Source organism: Styela clava, chromosome 3, assembly GCF_964204865.1.
Source record: "Styela clava chromosome 3, kaStyClav1.hap1.2, whole genome shotgun sequence".
Taxonomy (NCBI): Eukaryota; Metazoa; Chordata; class Ascidiacea; order Stolidobranchia; family Styelidae; genus Styela; species Styela clava.
In genome coordinates, this window is record NC_135252.1 from 12,822,201 (window position 1) to 12,843,742 (window position 21,542).

The 21,542-nt window shown below is 36.4% G+C and overlaps 2 protein-coding genes and 1 pseudogene across 2 annotated transcripts; 1 reads left to right on the forward strand and 2 right to left on the reverse strand.

The window, feature by feature from the left end:
* The first annotated feature begins 3,082 nt into the window (after positions 1-3,082).
* LOC120342534 (uncharacterized) lies at positions 3,083-7,729 on the forward strand. The gene is made up of 7 exons (XM_039411408.2): positions 3,083-3,301; positions 3,394-3,471; positions 4,185-4,359; positions 4,520-4,661; positions 5,004-5,119; positions 7,070-7,225; positions 7,508-7,729. Exons 1-7 carry the CDS (start codon positions 3,203-3,205, stop codon positions 7,540-7,542), a joined length of 801 nt encoding a protein of 266 aa, XP_039267342.2. The 5' UTR covers positions 3,083-3,202; the 3' UTR covers positions 7,543-7,729.
* A 2,823-nt stretch (positions 7,730-10,552) lies between these two features.
* On the reverse strand, positions 10,553-12,255 carry LOC120342522 (dnaJ homolog subfamily A member 1 pseudogene; annotated as a pseudogene).
* Positions 12,256-15,213: 2,958 nt separating this feature from the next.
* Positions 15,214-20,324, reverse strand: LOC120342510 (protein flightless-1 homolog). The gene has a single exon (XM_078111093.1). It carries the CDS (start codon positions 20,278-20,280, stop codon positions 16,528-16,530), a length of 3,753 nt encoding a protein of 1,250 aa, XP_077967219.1. The 5' UTR covers positions 20,281-20,324; the 3' UTR covers positions 15,214-16,527.
* Positions 20,325-21,542: the final 1,218 nt, after the last annotated feature.

Here is a 21,542-nt window from a genome sequence, read left to right on the forward strand (position 1 = left end):
AATATTTGCTCATTAATCCATGGTACCCTGCATTTTTTACGTCGTCCAGCTAAATGGTTCGTTGCATATGGAGAAAGCATTTCGCTCGCTGCAAAAATCCCTTGCTTCGGCCACGGCGGGCGCGAAATTGGCCGTATTGAGGCTTTTATGTTTTCGATTCGTGTTCGGTTTTGGGCTTCGAAGTATGGTACGTTGAAAGCATACTAACTATGAGCAATTGCTTATTGGGAATGCATATCTATTGGGCATGAAACGTAGCTACAGCACAGAATATGAAGTCAAGTGCGGTTATTTCTGATTATAGCATGGAATTTAGGTTCATATTTATCCAAAGGAAAAGAAAGGCGATAAGAAGGCTTAAATATATGGCGAACCACGGCTTCTCGCAATCATAGTCTATAAGGTGCTCCATACAAACCCCCAGGGCTCCCCGATTTTTAATTACTCTGCAGTCTGGGATATCTTGACATTAAAAACGAAGACAAAAATTAGAAGAATAGCAGGGAATTGGCTTTCCTCTCCGCCTGGGTAAATATGTTAAACCCATCCTATATCAACGAATACAATGCCACACGTCCCCTTTTACATGGGTCGTTTTAGTTGGCGCTGATAATGATGAATAAAAATGTGTGATTGTTGATTGCTATTCAGTAACGCGTATGTAACCGCCGTTATGGGCGTTCAAAATGAAAAAAAAGGGTTATAAGCTAATTTAAGGACATTCTCTTCCCGGTTCTCTTTTATTTTAATACAAAGCAGGGAGCATTGAAAAGCAAAATAGAATTTATTAACATAAATTCACAACGAGTTACGTAAAATTTACCGACGGCTATCGCCAACAGGCAGAAACGATGAATGTGAGAATTTTTGTTTTGTTTCATTTTTGTGCCATCATATTTTTCAATTTCTAATTTTGCGTAGATCGCGTCAACATCGTTTTTGTACATTTAGAAACGTTGAATCAGATAAGCAAGGCATGTGAATAATGTACTCTATGCAAATTTACCAAGATATTGTGGAGAAATACTATTTTGACCACGTAGAAATGCAATTATTGAATTTATTCACGTGTTTCAAACGAAAGCTGAGTTACGTGAATACTCAACACCTAGTATTCAAGAGATTACCAATTTGCGGATTTTATTTCATTATTATTTAATACGAAAGTAACACGGAAACGATATAAAATCAAAACATAAAAATGTCAACTATCAGCTTCACAAATATCGAATTGGGACCGTAACTGTGATACAAATCCTACACTAAAAATAAAAATCAGAATAAAATTAATTTTGTCGTGAATATATTCCTTAATAGTTGTCTTTAACATCTTCGCCGATGTTCGTTAATATATTCGAATAATTTTATATAAAAAAATACGATTTTACTCACCACTAATCACGGCGCATGTAAATAATCATTGAATGACAATAAAAAATCAACTTTATTAGCATTAAATTCCAAGTAAAAGTTCCACATTTCATGTATTCGATCGGCGCTACACGCGTGCGTGTTTTTGTATATACTGTATTCACCAAACACCGCCAAGAAAACAGAGGCGAGCTACAAGTAACTGTGGAATTTCGCTGTGAACGGCGCATTGTTTTTAATTTATTCCACGTTTCACGCCGTCGTGGATTGAACTTTTGGTGCACTGTTCTAATTTCATCGTAATTAGAGGCCGTGGTTCGCCATATATTTAGGCTTTCGGCTTTCCCCCTCCCCCCTGGATAAATATGTAAGTCCCATGTTATATCAATGAATAAATACAGTAATAACCGCACACCACGTGGCGACTGATTCATATTCTGTTCTGTAGCTACGTTTTCTGCCTAATAGATATGCATTCCCAATATGCATATGCTCCTAGTTAGTATGCTTTCAACGTACCATACTTCGAAACCCAAAACCGAACACGAATCGAAAAATTAAAAGCCTCAATACGGCCAATTTCGTAATCGGCCTAGCTGAAACAAGGGATTTTTGCAGTGAACGATATGCTTTCACCATATGCAACGAACCATTTAGCTGGGCGACGTAAGAATGCAGGACACAATGGATTAATGAGCAAATATATATTTGGAAGTTTCCACTCATTGTATATATGCTCATTGGGATAAGTAATGAACTTACTGTCAATTACACTTTATGGTTGAATTGTTTATGTGAGTTAAGTACTATTCGTAAGAAATAACTAGAAAAATATAACGACGCTCACGAAGCAAAATATTACCAAGTAACCCACACAAAATTATACTGGCTACCTGGCGAAGAAGAACACGATAATTTCGATATCATTTACGGTAGTCAGTCTAAAATTACTTATTTGACTGGAATAAATTCGATTACGCAAATTTGGCCGTTTTAGCTGTTACCTGCGGGCATTATTATTAAGATACTTTCTCCAGATTCCGAGAGTTGAGTATTGCTATAGTCAGTGCGTCATCGCAGTAACTATCACGTTTCCGATAAGTCGTGCTGGACGTGAATTGATTTTTTTGTGATGAATCCTAATAAATAGCGACCACTCCGACCATATTTATCATTTGCTTTGAAATGTGCGCAAAATTTTAACATATTGTAAAACAAAAATTGAAAATTTGAGTTTTCATTAGGTAAACTACTACTGTACTAATATTTGGCACAAAACGTATCAATTTATTGCATTGTTGACTTCCGATGGCCACCGCAAGAAAATCAAGAGAGTCGATTGATTTATTTTGTCGATATTTTCCGGACACCAGTCGCAAATGGACTATTGACTTTTTGACCGAATTAACATATTCGGACTGAAAACATAACATTGTATTTTATTGAACACGTGGTGGACATAACGATCGTTTCGATATTATGTTGTTGTTGTTCTTTGACACTTTTTGAAGCAATCGCTTTTCTCTTTGATTACTGGACCAATTGCTTTGAAATTTTCAGTGAGTAAAGATTATATTTTTTGCTGTAGGGGTATTTATTTTTTGTGTTGACGTCATCGAAATTATGTGGTGCTATGTGTCCATATATTTGAGCATAGCTCTCTTGTTTCAGATAGGATTGCATTCATCGTGAAACACGGATGTTCCCTTTTTTATTTTTTAACTGTATGCAAGCATTGATTCTATGTACCAATTTTAGTGGTGCTATCGATAAAATACAAATATAGATAGCGATTTTTAATTCATGCAATAAGTTTTGTAGGTTCGTAATTATGAATTATTTAAAACTTTTCATTTTGGTGGTTTTACTGGCGACTGTTACTGCAAAGAAAGCGAGAAGAAAGAAAAGAATTGACATAGAAATTGTATCGGTGAGGAGCAATTTGTGTTAATTTAAATTTATATGTAGCCTATGTCTTACAATCAAAATAGTCATGTCTCTATATTATGTTGTGTGTTTCAGAAAAATTCGACTTCATTTGTTGCTCGTTTTCCACAATACAAGAGGATTAAGGCATTCTTCGTGAGCATCTCTGTAAAGGTGATATTTTTACTTGTTGAAACATTTGAACTCATTGTTTTGCATTGCCAGAAAAACGATGTTAGTGGTTAACGAAATCTAAATATGATCATAGATTGCAAGTCGGCGAATATATCGTAAATAAATTATCAGATTGTAAGTTTTGAGAGAAGCGAATCAGTGTAAGATAACAATAATTTTTAAACACAAGATTTTTTGACTAAAAAATGAATCAAGGCCATATTTTGCAGTCATATTATTCTCACAACGAATTCCGTTGTTGTAGATAAATAGCACGTTTTGAGTGAGAATGTTTTAATTCATAATTTAATAGTCTATCCCAGGGTGGGCAACTTCTCTAGTCAGCGGGCCAGATGTGGGAAAATGAGGTTCTCGGTGGGCCGGATTATAACATGAATAGTATTAAATATCTTAATCACATATTTATTCGCTAATGCAAGAAAGAAAATTATAAATCGCGTTTAAAGTAAAGTTTAAACTACAAAAAATAGAGACCAAAATACACATAATGAATTTATCATAATGTACTAAAAGTGTAATATTGTAATATCATAATGTACTGATGACAGTCAGCGGACCGGTCAAAATCTCGTCGCGGGCCGTATGTTGCCCACCCCTGGCCTATCCTATATATTCCGGTGAATTTGCAGCATCCAACATATCATAACGAATTTTTTTTTTAATTTTATATGTTTTTAAAATATATATTTTAGTTTCTGGCAGACGCACCCTCTGACTACGTAGCTGACTTTGTGAAATCGGATATGAAAGAAGGAGGATATTACGAAATCAATGCTGCGAATTCTTTGCAACCCGGAAGTCTTTATGAATTGGTTATTTATAACAAGAAAAAGTTTTCATCCCTCCGTTCTATGGACTTCTATACCGGTGAGTAAACTTTCAATAACTGTGACCAAATTATGGTATATTGCTTAATCTATTGCCTTCTCAAGCAAATATATATATATATATTTGTTCCAACATTTGTCTGTAAAATATCATTTCTTCAGATACGTGCAAAATACGAAATACGATTTCATAATTTTAGACTGCGATGAATATTCGTTCCAATGCATGAATGGAAGAGGAAAAGGAGCGTATCAAGCTTGCCTTGAAAAAACATCTTTGTGTGATGGGACCGCTGATTGCAGAAAAGGAGAAGACGAAGTAAAAAATGAGGACGGGTCATGGTAATGATAGATTTTAAAGCATTTGCAAGTCGAAAAAAAGTATGAAATAACAAAAATTTATCTTAAACTGAATAGGAAATATTTTTTATACAAATGATAAATATAAATAAGTCAAATACCCTGACCTGGCAATCATTGCAGGTTATTGAGGCATGCCATGAGAATGATTGTTTCCGATTGGAAACAAAAATGTGATGCATTGGTTGCACGGGTGAAGTTGGGTAAAAAATAAATTTAAACGTTGGAAATTGTACACCAACGTTTGATAAAAAATATTATGATGCAATGCATTTTTCATGTTTGGTAGAATTTTTCATTTGGTTTCCGATAATTATTTTGCAGTGCCGTCTCTGTGCCTGACAGGCCAACTATTCCTCCTCCATCCCCACCACCGGCTGATGCACCTTGTATACTAGCACATGAAAAAGCTGTTCGCGAGTCTACTACACCTCTTCCAGGTATATATTTCTGTCGTTTCTGCATGCGACTGTGAAGATGGATGTTATGAAATGCAAATTTTCTTGTTCAAAGTTTGATTTCCAAATTGAGAATTGATAGAAATTGACACATATAATTAGGGGTGGGCAAAATCGAATATTTTTTTCGAATCGAATAATTCGAATATTTTTTAACGAATACCGAATAGTCGAATAACGAATATTTTTTATACACAACGCGAGGTCCATACTCCCTTTGGAAATTATTAAAGACATTGAAAAATCGGATACAAAGCGTTTTTTTTACTGGTTAATTTCGTCATAATCGCTTATTGTTTTTGTCACCGTGACCGTTTTTGCGGCGATATATAATCTATATTACCGTCCTTTCTGTTTTTTGCAAGTATTAATTCTTTCGGGTCGGCGGACATCGAAGTTTATATTTCGGGTTTACCCGTGCGTTCACGTCGGCAACAGCTGTTAAAACCATTGAGGATTGATTTCAAACCCAAATTAATATTATTCTAATTTTTATCATTTGCGTTGGCTTTCATATCACTTATCAACGTTTGTAAATTTACCGTCACAATATTAAGCAAACGGTAATTGTATTATCGATAACGGGATGCAGATATTTATTAAGACAATACCGTAATTACATTTGCTATGCTTTTCTATGGTGTCTATGTTACTTTACAGATAAACCTCGCAAAGCTGCGATTGCGTCAATCCCGAATGTTGATTTAAAATAGTGACTAAATAATTCGACAATAAAGGCATTTCTGCATGGCCATACGACGAGATGACGCTAATAAACAGCGCTTCTTGAATAATAATTTACATATGCGACCTATTGATGAAAAAAATTGCGCTTTTGTACTTTTGTGCCCAATAGATGTCCAGGCGCTAATTATAACTAACTCTTCCAAGTTCCGACGTTTTCTTTCAAGAAACCCCGCGATCATTATATCTAATATCGTTACCGAGTAATACAAAATTTTTTTTACGGAATTTGCGAGTTCAATTTTACTTCTCTTGACGATTTTGATAATGTCACGCCCTATTTATTAGTGCAAATATGCTCAAAATATAACGAATGTAATCATTTCCGATGATACAACAATTCGTGAACGAGACAGTGCGCGTTGTTACATCGAAATTCACGATCGATTTACGTTATGATTTCTACACTCCACCCGCCATGCATGTCCGAGTGAAATGTTTACATTTTCGAAACATTACTTGGTCAAGAATGAAAGGGATCACTGAAGAATTAATTTGAAAGTACATTAATAGAATTATGTCCTGCCATTTCTTTACTGGTCATAGCTTGTTCGTGTTATACTATGTATGGTTTAATGCGAAAGTTATTTCAACTTTTAATTTTCGTTAAACAAATTTATGTTTGGTTCATGCATGAAACGGCAATCATACGGAGTTTAAAATTTATTTTAAATATCTCATCTGATTGGACGTTTCTAAATTTAGGAAACGGTGTCGGTACCTTGTTTTGCAAAATAAGGAATTGAAATGAACGATTGAAACGCAAAAAAAAACAAATAACACCACAGCGCGAAGACGATTTTTCAAATTTAGCGCTTTTGTCTGTTAGCGAGCGTTGTAGGTGAATTCTCGCGCAATTCACGATCGGTTCAGAGACGTTCTGTGTCTAAGCGAGGCGGCGCAGATCACGTGGTACCCTATATTCGAATAGTAAAATGCCATTCGAATAATTTAATATTCGATTCGCTATTCGTTATTCGAATATTTTGCCCAGCCCTACATATAATATGCTCAAAATTTTAACTGTTGTTATGATTTTATAACAGGAAAATTATAATTGAAACACCATAATCCTCGGAAGCGCTTTTAACTGCTAAAAACGATATCATCTACAATATTTCACAACGCAATATTTCCAATATATCGCAAAAATTTTTGTTCAATAAAAAATGCTGTTTTTTTTAACAGAATGTGATGAGAATGGCCTGTTTAGTGCCATGAAATGTGAGGATGAAGGACTATTTACTTGTTACTGCCTTCACCCGGAAACTGGAGAAATACTGGCCACCCAACCCGATTTTAGTCCTTTTGTTCATTGGGATTTTAGTGACAATTGCCAGAAACGTAAGTGATAATTTTTATCTATTCCAATAAAATAAGCAGTGTAATTTACAAGACTAATTAAATAATGAATTCGGAAGTATTTTGGTAATTTCACTTTACCTTTAAATGTTGTTTCATTTAATTTGACCGTAAACTTAGTTTTCATACATATGAAAACTGGACCGTATATTATATATAGAACATATTTTGGTATTTGGAGTAATACGGGTCATGTTTCATCACTTCAAAATTATCGCCATTTTTTTCACCTATTATAATTTTATAAAAAATTTTCATATTCAGTAAGAGAAGCAGCTCCAAAGGACAAGACGGCATAATTGTGAGAAATCTATGGAGATGATATTGAACAGACATTTATATTTCATAGCCATATGCGTATGCCTCCGTGCAGGGGAGGCTATTTCTGTCTGACAAATGTATCTTTCTTTTTTTCTGTATGACAAAATGTTTTGAGTGCTTCGTCAGCTTAATACAAGAAATGTGTAAATAAATGAGTCATTGCTAAAATTATAGTTGTGTCGTGATTTGAACCGCAGGTCATATCGCTGAGTTTGTATGTCGGAGAAAAATATAGAATAGATAGAAGTTATTCTAGCGTTACCGCCTTTGATCTGAAAGTTTTGAGTACTTCTGATTTGCGGCAAAAGCAGTAGAGTAGTAGACTTACTACTCTATACTACTCTATTGCTTGTCAGACGTACAGTCGTACAAGTTAGGAAATTTTTAACTGTTCAGCAATATTATGCCGCAGTTTTCGGCATTTGCAGACCAATGTTTTACGGTCTTGTTTCAATGACTACAAAAAAAAAAGTCTTTGCGCGATGAGACCGTCGATTGCAAGAAAGGAGAAGACAAAGTAACAAATAAAGACAGATCATGGTAATGATGGACCTCAATGCATTTGCTGACAAATTTCAATAATCTTTTTCTTCATTTACGTAAAAATAATGTCAAATACCATGACCTGGTGCAGTATTGCTGGTCATAGAAGCATACCACGAGGTTGGTTGTTTCCGAATGGAAACAAGGAAGTGATTAAATATATTGCAATGGAGAATCAGATTTAAGTAAATGTTTGCCTTCTTTGAACTGCTGAAAAATATACGCAAGCGCCTATAATAAATATAGGATAATGTCATACATTTGCAACGTTTAATATGCCAAATTGAAATTTTTAATTTGATCCGATGCGATGTTTTTGTTGAAGTTCATGCCAGACATGAAAAACCCCGTCTCCACTATTTCCACCACTGCCCGATGTTAGCTGTGCGAATATTTATCACATCTCTTCCACACGAAAAGTCATATTTTATATATAGGGGGAAGGGGGGAAGGTTGGGACACTTTTTTTCTTTTGCATATTTTGAGCCGTTAATTCTGCATATTCACTTAAGTTGGCGGGACTAATGCAGAGAGGGGTAAATGTAGTTTTTATTCAGCGACTAAGAACTCCCCATTGCGACACACATCTTACTACCAAAATGCTTTGAAAAACGTCTGTCAAGTGTCCCACTGAACCCCAATTGTGGGGCACATTCGGACATACCCTGAGGCACAATGGGTCGGTCTGTCAAAATTCAACGAAGTATGCCCTTAAAAATAGGCAATTAATCAGCATAATCGTCTAAAGAACTGGGAGACTTCAAATTTGAATATTTAATATTTTTAAAATGAATGTTCAACTGAAATAGTTTAGATATTTTGACAAAAAAATTTGCAAACAAATTTGATTATTTCCTTCCTCGAATCTAAATCTGAAAATATTATTGATTCTCGAATATATTCCATATTGGGCCATGGGTCGAAAGAAACCATAATATTACACAAAATATAACGCATCTCTAGGTCTCTAAGCACTTAGTGTATCAAACACTCTCGAATTGTGCCCTGTAGGGCATGTCCCACTGAACCCCGGTCCATTGTTCCCCATAGGAAACAAATATTTTCAGACCATCCCACGGCGAAATTCGGAAGGCACATCCACTCGCCACCGATATGAATATTTTACAGTGGACTAAAGCTAAAAAATATCAGATGGTGGTTTGTCATGTTGGAAAGGCTAAAGTAGAAAAAAGAAAAAACTGGAACTGTAAAATTTTAGTTTCAACCCCCCAAAACCAATTTCACCTCATAGCTTGCGCCGCTCTACCCGTTCTTTGTTCGTTCGCGGGGACGTTGTAACTCACCATAGGGCGGATTGAAACATCGAACCACGGACAGGATTGTGGATATAGTATCAGTGTGATAGCTGATTTTCCACTGTGCCCCATGTCCCAACCTGCCCCACCTTCCCCTATATAGGGCCTACGTCAATTACTTTCGCGAGTGTGTTACAAATGGGCGTTTAACGACCTATGGTTTCATGAAATACCTATTTTCAATATAGTTGGATATGAACCAAATCGAATCGCGAACGCTTAGAAGCTGTTCAAATTAATGCAACGCGTAATCGTTTGTGGCTTTTGTATTGTAATGGGTAACACATAAATTAGTGAAACATAGAGTTCATCACTCTGCCATACATGTTCAGATGCGACTGTCAGATCAGAATTGAAAGTAAAACAGCGGTCGAAAAGTGCTGACGGAGGATTCACAAAAAATTGAGGAATCGATCTTGACCTTTAGCGAAAATAAAACAAAACATGATCGCGACGATTCAAAATTTCTGTCTGAATCGATTCGAAATGCACAGCCCGAGATAGCCCATATATCTCAGTAAGATAAACATGGGGCGCCATTAGCCCATTAGCAACTGTATAAAGTATTTTTTTAGCATGTTACTGTCATGTTCTGATCATAAACGGAAACGCTCTCAAGCGGTGGTTAGGTCAGAATGCGACGAAGAAGAGACCATCGGCCAATATGACCATCTACTATCGGATCCGAACCCGTGTCACCCATGCTGATTATGCAGCGCAACAGTGATTACGTAATTTGTGTGAGCGATTGTGTTTGAGTTCAAGCCCAAATAATAGAATCAAAATATTACGCCAGCCATTTCAAATATTCAGTAAATCATTACTCCCCAAGTGGATATTGAATTAAACTATCAAGGATTACGACAGGGATTAACATATATATATGCTTATATGACCGAGTAGAATAAATCGTTCTCGCCACATCTATATATTACGTGATATTATAAATAGGATATGAGAGTTGATCGTGCGATATATCTTTCTCGATAATCGATGATTTTCTTACTATTTGTGTGGGGGCGAACAGAATGAGTAATTTAGAAATTGTTCAGTTGCCAGAAATTACCTCCAGGCACTCTAATAACGGCATTTGTAATGATCTCGGAAGTTCTTTACTTCAATACGTGACTTGAACGCAGCAAATCATGAAATGATTGACTGATATATACTCATGTTCTAATAGACTTGTCTACTTTAAACATAGCTAATGGGGGATACCATTCCCGACGGAATAACCGGCCAATTTAGTGTATTCTGAATTTAAAAAAAAAAATAGAAGAAATGACAATTTTTCACAAAACATTGAAAGTACTGTATAATGTTGAGGATCATAAATTGTATTATATACATTTTCGAAAAATGAAGTGAATAGGTTTAAAAATGCGTTAAAAAAGCACAACTCTATGATCAGTTTGATCAATTCAAAACCACTAAGAAAAATTGAATTTCGAAGTTTGTATTAGTGAAGCAAGGCCCGTTTGCTCACTTTGATCACATAAAAAATCTTTTATTTCTTTTCATAAAACATTTAAACTACGGCATCTATTGGGTTTGACATTCCATGGTTTTTCCGCCGCGTGGACATCCGTCTTCCTCGTCCTCTTCATACGCTTCTCTTGCTGTATGAAACTTGGCATTGGGATCAAATTCTGATAAAACCACTTCTTCCATCTCGTGGGTAATAAGTTCTATCTCCCTTTCCGGCAATAAACTTTCTAATTTTATAATATCCGCCTCTGAAGCCCAGCCGCTTTGGGGAAACTCAACGCTAAACTGGATTATGAGTCTACCTTTTTGATAAGGGTCCCGGTAAACCGGCATCCCTTCTTCCATAACACATTTGGTATCCAGATGCTTGATAATTTCACCACGGGGTGACGAGATCACAATTTCTCTACCATCCAAAGCACGAATGACTTTTTTGAAACCGCAAAGTGCTTCCGTTAAAGTCAGACCCATTTTGTAAATGAGGTCTTGTTTTTGTCTTCTGAATATATCGTGTTCTTTTTGCATTATCACAATAACAACGTCGCCTGGTTCCATGTCTGGTGCTTGATCCGCTTCTCCGTGGAATGTGACTTTCTGTCCTTCATTCATTCCTTTGTCTACATGAATTTCTAGAATTTTGTTTTGTTTAATTGTTTTCTTCCCATTGCATTCTTTGCAACGATTTTTGTCATGAATAAACTCCCCTTCACCATTGCAATCTCGGCATTGTGACTGTGTTTGCTGCACCATTCCAGGACCGATTTGTTTTATTTGAACTTTGAACCCAGTTCCCCGGCAATATTTGCACGTCTGTATTGTACCTTCTTTTCCACCACGTCCGCTACAATCACAACAGATTACATTTCTTTTCAGAGACAGCCTTCTAGTAGCGCCGTTGTACATATCTTCTAATGAAACCTGCAGGCGATGTACAATATCTTTTCCGCGGGTTGGTTGGTTTCGTCGCCCTCCGCCACCCCCAAAATACATGTTGAAAACATCGCTTGGATTATGAAATCCACTACCGCTCCCTTTCTTCAGACCTTCTTCGCCGCCTTCATCGTACGCCTGTCGCTTTGTAGAATCAGAAAGAACTTCATAAGCGTACGATATGTCTTTGAATTTCTCTCCGGCGCCTGGATTCTTATCCGGATGGAATTTCAATGCTAGTCTGCGGTAGGACTTCTTTATTTCATCTTGCGAGGCGCTCGGATTCACACACAAAATATCGTACAACTTCGTTTCCTTTACCATCCTCAAATTCGAATGAATTACGGGCAGTTCTGCTCAGTTCCCTGAAACCAGCGATTAATGACTCGATATGAGATAATATCACATATGTAGTAATACTTATATATATATAAATTCACGTCCAGTATAGATGTGCGATACATCGCGCGTCTTAACATCGCAGCGACAGTTGTTGTCTAACATCAGTTTTTGGCACATTTGGCAACATCAGTTGTGTCACAGCTGGCCAAGAAGGATTATCCCTCGCACCTTCGTGCAGATCAATATATATACTTCATATCATACTCATATGTTTAAATATGCAGATAGTGACATATTGTTTTGATTAGCATGAATGGATGAAATACCACAAGTTTGAATAACAGACATTCCACCACTCGACGGTTACGGCTTCCTCCACCACCAATCCACGCATAATAGCTCGTGTTAACAATTTTCATACCCGACATGGACGGGTAACAGGAAGATAGGCAATGGGCAACAATACACCAGAAAACATGTTTTAATTAGGCTTACCATACGTCCCGCTTTTCAGCGTTTTGTCCCGCCGTCCCGATAAGTCAGCCAAAAGTCCCGCTTTTCCAGCATAATACACAAACATGTTCTCGTTAGTGTTGTTTCTGTGTAGCGCAGCGCTAGCCTTCTTACTGAAGGTGAATGCGTTCGTTTCCCGCTGATTCCCATTGATGGCAGACGTATCGCATGTAAAACCAATACTAATTAGTCTAAATTCGAATTATTTGTACCGGTATCGTTGACGTCAATTCCTTCCTAATTTTCGAACTGAACCCGATATTTGGACAGAGAATATGCGCATGAAATTTCGATAACAATATGGTCAATAAAGACAGCCGAGACAGCTTTAAAGGTAGGAATGTGGGCCTAAGTAGTAGAATCGGAAAATGTGAAGTTATAAAATCACAGCTAAGGGGTCGTTCGTTGTCTTTCGAGGCGTCCCGATTTGAAGTCACAAAAATATGGTAACCCTAGTTTCAATACATAGTTGTATGTTCAATCTTCTTCTGGTTTGTTATCTAATCTTTATTTATTCCTAATCATTATTTATTTGGTTCCAAGCCAACTGCGCAGAAGAATTCTTGCACAATAGTAGAGGAATAAATGCTACACTCCATAGAGACGCCGGTACAGTCATTATATTGGTCTTTGGGGGTATATAAATTCGTATGTCGTCACACTCAATGCATTTATTGTTTAATAAACCTCTTTTACATAATTTGCTGTGATATTGCAGGTTGGTAAACTTATATTACGAGTCGGGCTAAAATTATTCAATTTTATCTGCGACTGGAGAATCGGTGAGTTGGCTTCTCGCCGGGTCACCAGTTAAACCTTGTGGGATAATAGTTGAGCAGTAAATCAATCCTGATGAACGCATAATTTGCGTTTAATACCTGTAGGAAATGAAAAATAGCCAGACAACAAAATATTAGTATTGGAGTTATGTGTTTTATCCAGTGGTGGGATTCAGTATTCGCGCTGACCCGTTTTTGCAATGTCATCCCGATAAATTGGTACTTGGGCACAGCTGACCGCCAGCGTTACAATATTTAGCGATATAAAAGTTATGTAGGCTACGCTATGAGATTTCTGTAACGCGTGTCAGGTTCCTTCCGAAGTGTGACATACATAATTTTGTGAGGGAATGAGGGAACCTGTTGTTAGTGAGCACAATACAAAATAGAACCCGTTCTTAACATTTCGAATCCCATCTGCGGTTATATATTCAATGTTAAACGACGATCCGAACGCCGGAAGTTTAGTCTACATGCCCTCATTGACCATGTAAATGTAGTCATCCAGATACGTTTGCGAAGCCACATTCATGGAAATTATTTAAAAAGGAAAAAAAAACAGGAATCTTTATTCACCTTACCTATCCACGAATGAAATATATAAACAACCAATGTAATCATTTGTGTCCCCTAATTGACACTGTGATAGGTAATTGTCCAAACAAATTAATGCGCTTGGTGATTCGTGTAGTTTATGTACGGTCATGTGAGTCAGTCCCAGCTTGCATACGGAGTACATGCCGTGTAGAACCATACCATCACATGCTTGAAATCAATTGCCATTTTTAGTAAGAATAAGTTATCATTTATATCCCGGGGTAGAGGAAACCCGATAAGACTGCTTAGTATTATGGCCTCTGCACTCGTCCGGTTATCAGTTCATTTTGGGTATGAAATTAGTTAGCCAGTTAATTATTCCAGACTAGCGGTTACGTGAACCACGCTACGGCACCCTCTCACACATGATTGTCCTCTACGCCACTCTACAGGATACGAACCCAGATAGCTGCGATGGGGAGCGAATTCCAACTTCTAGCGCGATGGGCCACCTGCCGAGTGAGTACATCGGCGAGAACAGCTGGAAATCCATATCTGCAACAATATCTTAAATTGAAAATTGCATTTAGCGTGATCGTATCAGACTCGGAGAAAGAGAGAAGATTTCGTAACATATGCCGTGTTTCCCCGAAATTAAAACCTACCCTGAAAATATTTTAAAAATGATTTTAAAATTAGACCTAGCCAATAAAGCGAATTTTTTTTTGACCTAGTCGATAGCAAGAAATCTCTCCTACACCTTTTAAATGATTGATAATCTATGTTTTGCATTTTTTTTTTTAAATAAAAACATGTTATTTAGAAGTAAAGGATATTGCCTTTCTTAATTTGTATATTTGAAAATCTCGTAATTCTCTACTCTATAATTTTGTTTTTGATAAATAAAAATACAAGATATCCCCCGAAAATAAGCCCTAGTGTTGTTTTTCGGAAGAAACGGGGAAACACGGTAGTACCAGAGCCATAATGGCTATGGTAACACTGTCAAATCACGCCGGCGTGTTTTCTCTCGGAACTTGCAAGTCGTTGATTATAACGATGTACGACGAATTGAGGTTGATAAACTTATATTAGGAGTCTGGCTAAAATTGTCGCAGTAAAATTGTGTGCGAGTAGCCAACTCACCGACTTTCCAGTCGCAGATAAAATTGAATAATCTTCCAACTCCAGAAGAAAAAAATTTGCTTTGAAGCGTGAATATATTATAGTATTATATATCCAAATACTGCATATCATTGTGGCCAGCCAGCAAATGACATTGAAAAGTAACATGCAAACAAATAATCATTTTTTCCACAATTGATTTCAGATTAGTAATTTTTGTTTCCTCTATTACAAAACTTATGCACACGCATATATGTCTTCCCAAATCGAATTAAATACAAATACAATTCTAATAAAGTAATCAGTTACCTAACTTATAAAAGTCATACCAGGGCTGTAAAAACCTGAAGTTTGGAATCGATAATTGAAGTTTTTTTTAAAAATCATCATAGTAAAATATTATTTTTGTCAATAACAAACAATCACAATTAAAGTACTTGACTGCAAAATAGGGGTGAATATGGCAACACAAAAATTAAACCTACAAAACATTCAGAAGTCCCTTATTTTAAAATTAATGTTTCCCACCAAAAATTTTTATTTTTTATTTAACAATTAGGGAAACATAAATTAGAGTAAGGTTTTATATATTTTAGGATGAGATGAAAGCCATTAACTTCTGCATGCATGTATGACAATGCAAAAACAATCGACATGAATTCACATCGTCAAACATGGAGATTAAACATTATGAAAATTTCTAACAAAATGAAAATAAAACGTCTTCGCGGAAACATTGGTGCCAGTTATTTTGTGCAGAAGTTGAATGTCATAATTGAAGCAATTCAAACAAAATCATTAACTAATATTTGAAATTCAATATTTACAAATTTGACATCAGAAAAAATCAATTTCGCATCTAGATTATATGGAACAAACCTGGTTTTGCGCATATGTAGGGAGATTATAGGGTGTATGTGGTATTAAGTCAAATTTATTTCCATGGATTGAAATATATTCAATATGTAAACATGGAGTTCAAATGACCCATATGGCCACTGCAGTGCCAGTGAAATTCAGACAAATGTCAAAAGAAAATGTAATATGAAGACATTTCAAACAGAACATTTCAAATAAATAAAAGTAATAGCCATCTACCACATCCCTAAGTTCGATTGGCTCATTTGTTCAACATGAAAAATTTCTTTTCACAATTTAGAAAAACAATCCAATCCATTTCACTTTGTATCCAATATTAATTTGGATTTACTATTTTAAAAGAAATCGACACACATATGCAAAGTATTGGCAAGGCAAGCATGTTCATTAATTGACCAATTATAGGAGATAATATTTCAAAACAATGAAAACGTAAGAATCAACAGTTGGGTTATCTAGCATATAAATATTATAAGATTCCAAGTAATATAACAAGAATAACGAGAAAAATTTATTCCGGAGCTTTAATAAATTTGCCCCAAGCATGAAAACATTTTGAAAATTCTTTCGGTTCATTGCCTTTGCGAACAAGACGTAAGCGTCGTTTTATTTCCTTGCTCTTCAAATGTTGGATGTAAACGGTACAAGTCTTTAAACCAAGCTTAACTTCAACCTGACTCGTTTGACCACCAACCCACATATATACAATATCACCATTGTCTAAAATCATAATGTCATCATCAGCCAGATCATCTTGACAAAAGTCTGCACATTTTTCAGAAACAGAAAAATATCCTTTTTCATTTGAGCAACGGAAAAGTCGTGAATGATGCAAGTATTCGGCGTCTTCTGGATATTCATCTGGTTTAGAACCCAACGCTACCCAAAAGAAATTTTCTGGCTCTTCACCTTCATTTATAATTTGTATACTGTGATCTTGAGAAAACATCATTGATATTAAATCCTCCATCAACTTAGCATCGTGAGATGAACTGACTCTACCAATCCAACCATACACAATCCCTGTCATGTCAACACTATTAAACGGCACGCTCAAAATATAACAGAATTCTGAATTGAGCAGATGTGGATCAGTATCTATCTCAATGCATCTGGTGGTAAGAGCCCCACCATTAGCACGAATCTGAAAAAACTGAGGTTGCTCTTCATTATCTGATTTTCTTTTAATAGCAGCTTTCCTACTTCCTTTGAAAATAACAAACTTTTCATGAAAATGTGACAAAAATTTCAAATTTTCCTGTTGTTGCTTCATTTTGACGACTTCAAGTTTACCTGGGAAGAGAGCTTCGAATTTCTTTTGCAATGAGAATGTGAAAGTTAACCAACCCATCTTAGAAGCTTCTCTTCCTTGCCAGAAATACACAATACATTGAATATCATCATCCTGTTCTTTATCTTCATCCTCCTCCTCATCTTCTTCTTCATCTTCTGGAGGAGGAACCCAATATCTACACAAGAATACGTAACAATCCTCTGTGTAAAACTTCCCAAATTCTTCTTGCGGCAAAGTTGCAAATTTTTTTCCGTCAAGAATAAATCCTTGCATAAGTTCAAGATCTTCATTCCAATCTTCCATTAATTGTTCTGCTTCTTCATCTGGCATGGGGGGTTGTCGAGGCATGAATATTGCTGATAGATCGATCTGATCTTCTTTGCTCTTTTTATCCTGTTTTATAATAGTACCTTGATCTGTAGCTTTGGTATAATCAACTCTGAGAACATCGGTCCATCCTTGGAAATAACTTTTAAAAATCACGCTTTCTGTACCTTCGAGTTGTCGAGACACAAGGGTAAATGAAGGGCGATGTATCATGTTCATAACTTCGTTCGCGAGCTTCATTGCTGCAGCTCTAACAAGCCTCTGTGATTTACGACCTATCCATACGAATACATCAGTATGACTATCGAGTATATAAACAGCCTTTGAATTGAGTAGAGTAGGAACTAGTCTCTTTTTTGGTAATAATTCCAGATCTGGTTTAGTTTCATGCTCCAGAAGTAGCTGGTATTTTACTTGTGGTAGTTCCAGATATCCCATTCCTAAATTAACCCTGTAAAGTGCTGGTCGTCCTCCTCTGTAAACACTCAAATCAGAGGGTGTTATTTCATCAGGCATTCCGCCAAACAATTCCCAAAAATCACCTTCCTCATATCCTTGATAGGACATAATAATTTCAGCCTGGTTCTTTCTTTCATCTTTGTTTATTTTTTCAGCAATTAACCTTGCCTTTGATCTAACAACTCCTTTTGCAGCCGCACCAACCCAAACATAAATAATCATTCCATTATCTAAAATAAGTACTTGATGTGGATCCAAAGAAGCCCATTCCACAGGTACAGGAAAAGGGGTCAGGGTTCTTGTTCCTTTTAATGCATATAATCGTAAAGGATATTCAATTTTTTCCACAGAGTAAAATCCACTCACGTTTCCACCTTCAATGTACGCGATATCATTGTCAAACAAGTCAAGAAATTCGTCACTTTCATCTTGCATTTCTTCTCGGACACATCGACATTCGGCACCGAGCATATTTCGAAGGTTCACCGCATGGATAGCACTACATGCCTGCTTGTCCATTGTTGATTCAAGCCCGATCCAGTAAAAAATCTGCCAGTTTAGGTTCCCACTGTCATCTTGGTCAGTTCTTAGTATAATATAACAATCAGCTTCATAAAATTTCCCATAATATGCGGAATCTTCTACCAATACTGGATAAAAATTTTCGATCTGCCACAGAGTTAGACCCGGAAACTGACCAACTTCATCAGAAAAAAGAGAAGTATAATTAACATCAGGTTTCTCAAGTTGTTCATCCCATCGTTTTGAGCTTTTTATCAAAGCACCATGTGATTCATCGTCATCATAATACTTCTTTACTTTATCATCAGCTGCCATATCAGACAAGCCTTGCAACACTTGCGCAGCCTTTCCACCATCATCCTTTCTGTTACGACGTAATCTATGTCGACGAGCTATGTGATCTTTGTGTGAAGTAGTAGCAGATTCTGTACTAGCTGGGGGAGTGATACCAATTCTTCTCAGTTGACTGTTAAGCGAAAAATCTATGTTGTATACTTTATCTGGTGCCTCTGTTTGCATTCGTGGCTTAGGTGGCATAATAATGTTAGGATTACCCCTTACATCTAGTTCTTCAAGATGCTCAAGCCAGTGTATGGCTTCAGGCAGGGTGACAAGCCGGTTGTTGGTTAGAATAAGCTTTTTGAGATCCAAACATCGACACAAACCTTCAGGTATTAGTTCCAAATTGTTGTTTGCAGCACAGAATTGTTCCAAACTCATTACTTTGCCAATGCTGCCTGGTATTCCTTCAAAATCTAACTTGTTGTCATTTAAAAACAATTTTCTCAGACATTGCATTTTGCTCATTGATGTCGGAATTGAAGTCAATTGATTGTTTGACAAATTCAATGTCACCATTTTTGTCCACGAGTCAACAAGGAGTGAGAGCTCATGAATCTGATTGTTGGATAGATTGAGACGTCTGAGAGTTTGACAAGTATATAAAGACTCAGGGATACGAGTAAATTCATTATGCGATAAATCTACATCTTCTAAGAACTTCAATGTATCCAAGCTACTTGGAAAATTAGATAGAGAACGTTGTGTGTTGCGTAGATGCAAAGTTTTGATGCCAATCATGGATGGAAGTTGTCGTAATTGTGCATGTACCATTGGGTTATCATTTAAAATTAAGGTAGTCAAATGCACAAGTCTTCTCATTTGTGGTGGAAGTGTTTCAAGATTGTTTCCACTTAGATCAAGATGGATCAAATCAGTGAGATTTATAAACATCTGTGGTGGAATCGAATCAATTTGATTGTTACTGAGATTTAAAACAAGAAGACTGCGACAATTTTCCAATTCAGGTGGTACAGTTGTAATTAAATTATGGCTCAAATCTAGTGTGGTTAACTCTTCAAGAGAGAAAATATCTGATGGTACTGATGCATTTTTCAATTGATTATGATGGGCATTTATTGCTTTTAATTGTGTCAAGGAAGCCAGATCGCCATGGAGTGAAGTTAAACCATTTCTTGATACGGACACTTCTTCCAACTTTTTTAAGTCACCCAATTCTTCAGGAAGATAGCAGAGATTTGTGCGATCAAGTCTTAGCCATCTCAATCCAGACATATGCTTTATTTTTTCAGGAAACATCCCTCCTTTAAAGTCATATTGCGTCAAATCAACACCTCTCACAAAGGGAAGGACCCCACTCATGGTTTCCTACCTCACTATATAATTGTAGAATTATTCTGTTAATAAAAAATTCTATAGATTAGTTAGAAATAAAATTATCATATTTTTTGGGATACAGATATATCGGCAAGACAGCTAAACCATATGGAAAACCATCGCCTCTCATTTGGTTATCAGTCCAACTTCGTTGTTTCATACGTAGATATGCAAATTAAATGCAGAGGGAGCTTGATTCGAAGGAAGCCGTAACTGACGAGTGAGTGAGTGTAACATCCTCCGGTGGTGAAGAGTCCAGTATTGAACCTAAAATTTTAATTTTATCCCGGGGTAGAGGAAAGCTGAGTAAACAATTTAATCATAATATGGCTAACCAATATCCCTAGCTCGGATACCCGTTCATGTTGGATGTAGGAATATTTCACTAGCCATTACATTCAGACATTAGGCACAGTTTCCCGATTCCAAAGATGTCCCAACATTTTGTTTAATAATACAATAATCGTAGTCTCTGAAACGAGGCATCTGAAACGATAGCAAATTGTGCCTGGCTTATCTCTATATTAATTCAAATCAATCGCATCTTGCGCAGGCCGTCATGTGACCAAAATAGCGTTTTTTTGCTGAAAATTCTCAAACGCTACAGAAATTTTTTTTGCTTCGGTAAATAGGATTATTTTTTCCCAGGAATCCAATGGTGATGTTATTAAATTGCGCTTCCTTTTAGTTTATTGTGCAGTTGACTTGTGGCGATGTTAGGGCCCAAAATATTAGGGCGATTCTTGGAATTGGAAAACTGTGCCATACTGTATTACAGAACCATACCATACCTACCTCGGTGCTCATTTTTGATGTCAAAATATCAAACAAACAGACAAAACCGAGACAACTGTAGGCCTACCGTATTTGGGAAAATGTGCATCATTTATCTACTAATTTAAGACAGCTTACTTGCAATGTGTATTCAACCAACAATTGAAAAAACATCCCCTTGATCAAAATGACTATAAATAGATGAAATAACATCTGAACATAGACTATCATAGGATTTACATATTTATCCGGGGGGAGAGGAAAGTAGATGAAACGGCTTAACCATATGGCGACCATTAGACAGTTTGTGTTACAATTTTGTTTTACATTGGCTTTACAGCTTTGGGAGTTGTTTAAAAATAACCGGAATTACCTAACGTACGGTACCGGTACGGTACTTACGTATACAGGTATAAGTAACTTCTACGTTCTAAGCTCCATTCTGTCGTTAGCGTTCACAGCTCATAGTGCTA

What these genes read in the sequence shown, in the direction of transcription:
- LOC120342510 (XM_078111093.1), bottom strand. Translation starts at nt 20,280, where the DNA reads ATGAGTGGGGTCCTTCCCTTTGTGAGAGGTGTTGATTTGACGCAATAT.
- LOC120342534 (XM_039411408.2), top strand. Translation starts at nt 3,203, where the DNA reads ATGAATTATTTAAAACTTTTCATTTTGGTGGTTTTACTGGCGACTGTT. An exon ending in TTCTATGGACTTCTATACCG is followed by an intron (nt 4,360 to 4,519) that starts GTGAGTAAACTT and finishes TCATAATTTTAG; the next exon opens with ACTGCGATGAATATTCGTTC. An exon ending in AAAAATGAGGACGGGTCATG is followed by an intron (nt 4,662 to 5,003) that starts GTAATGATAGAT and finishes ATTATTTTGCAG; the next exon opens with TGCCGTCTCTGTGCCTGACA.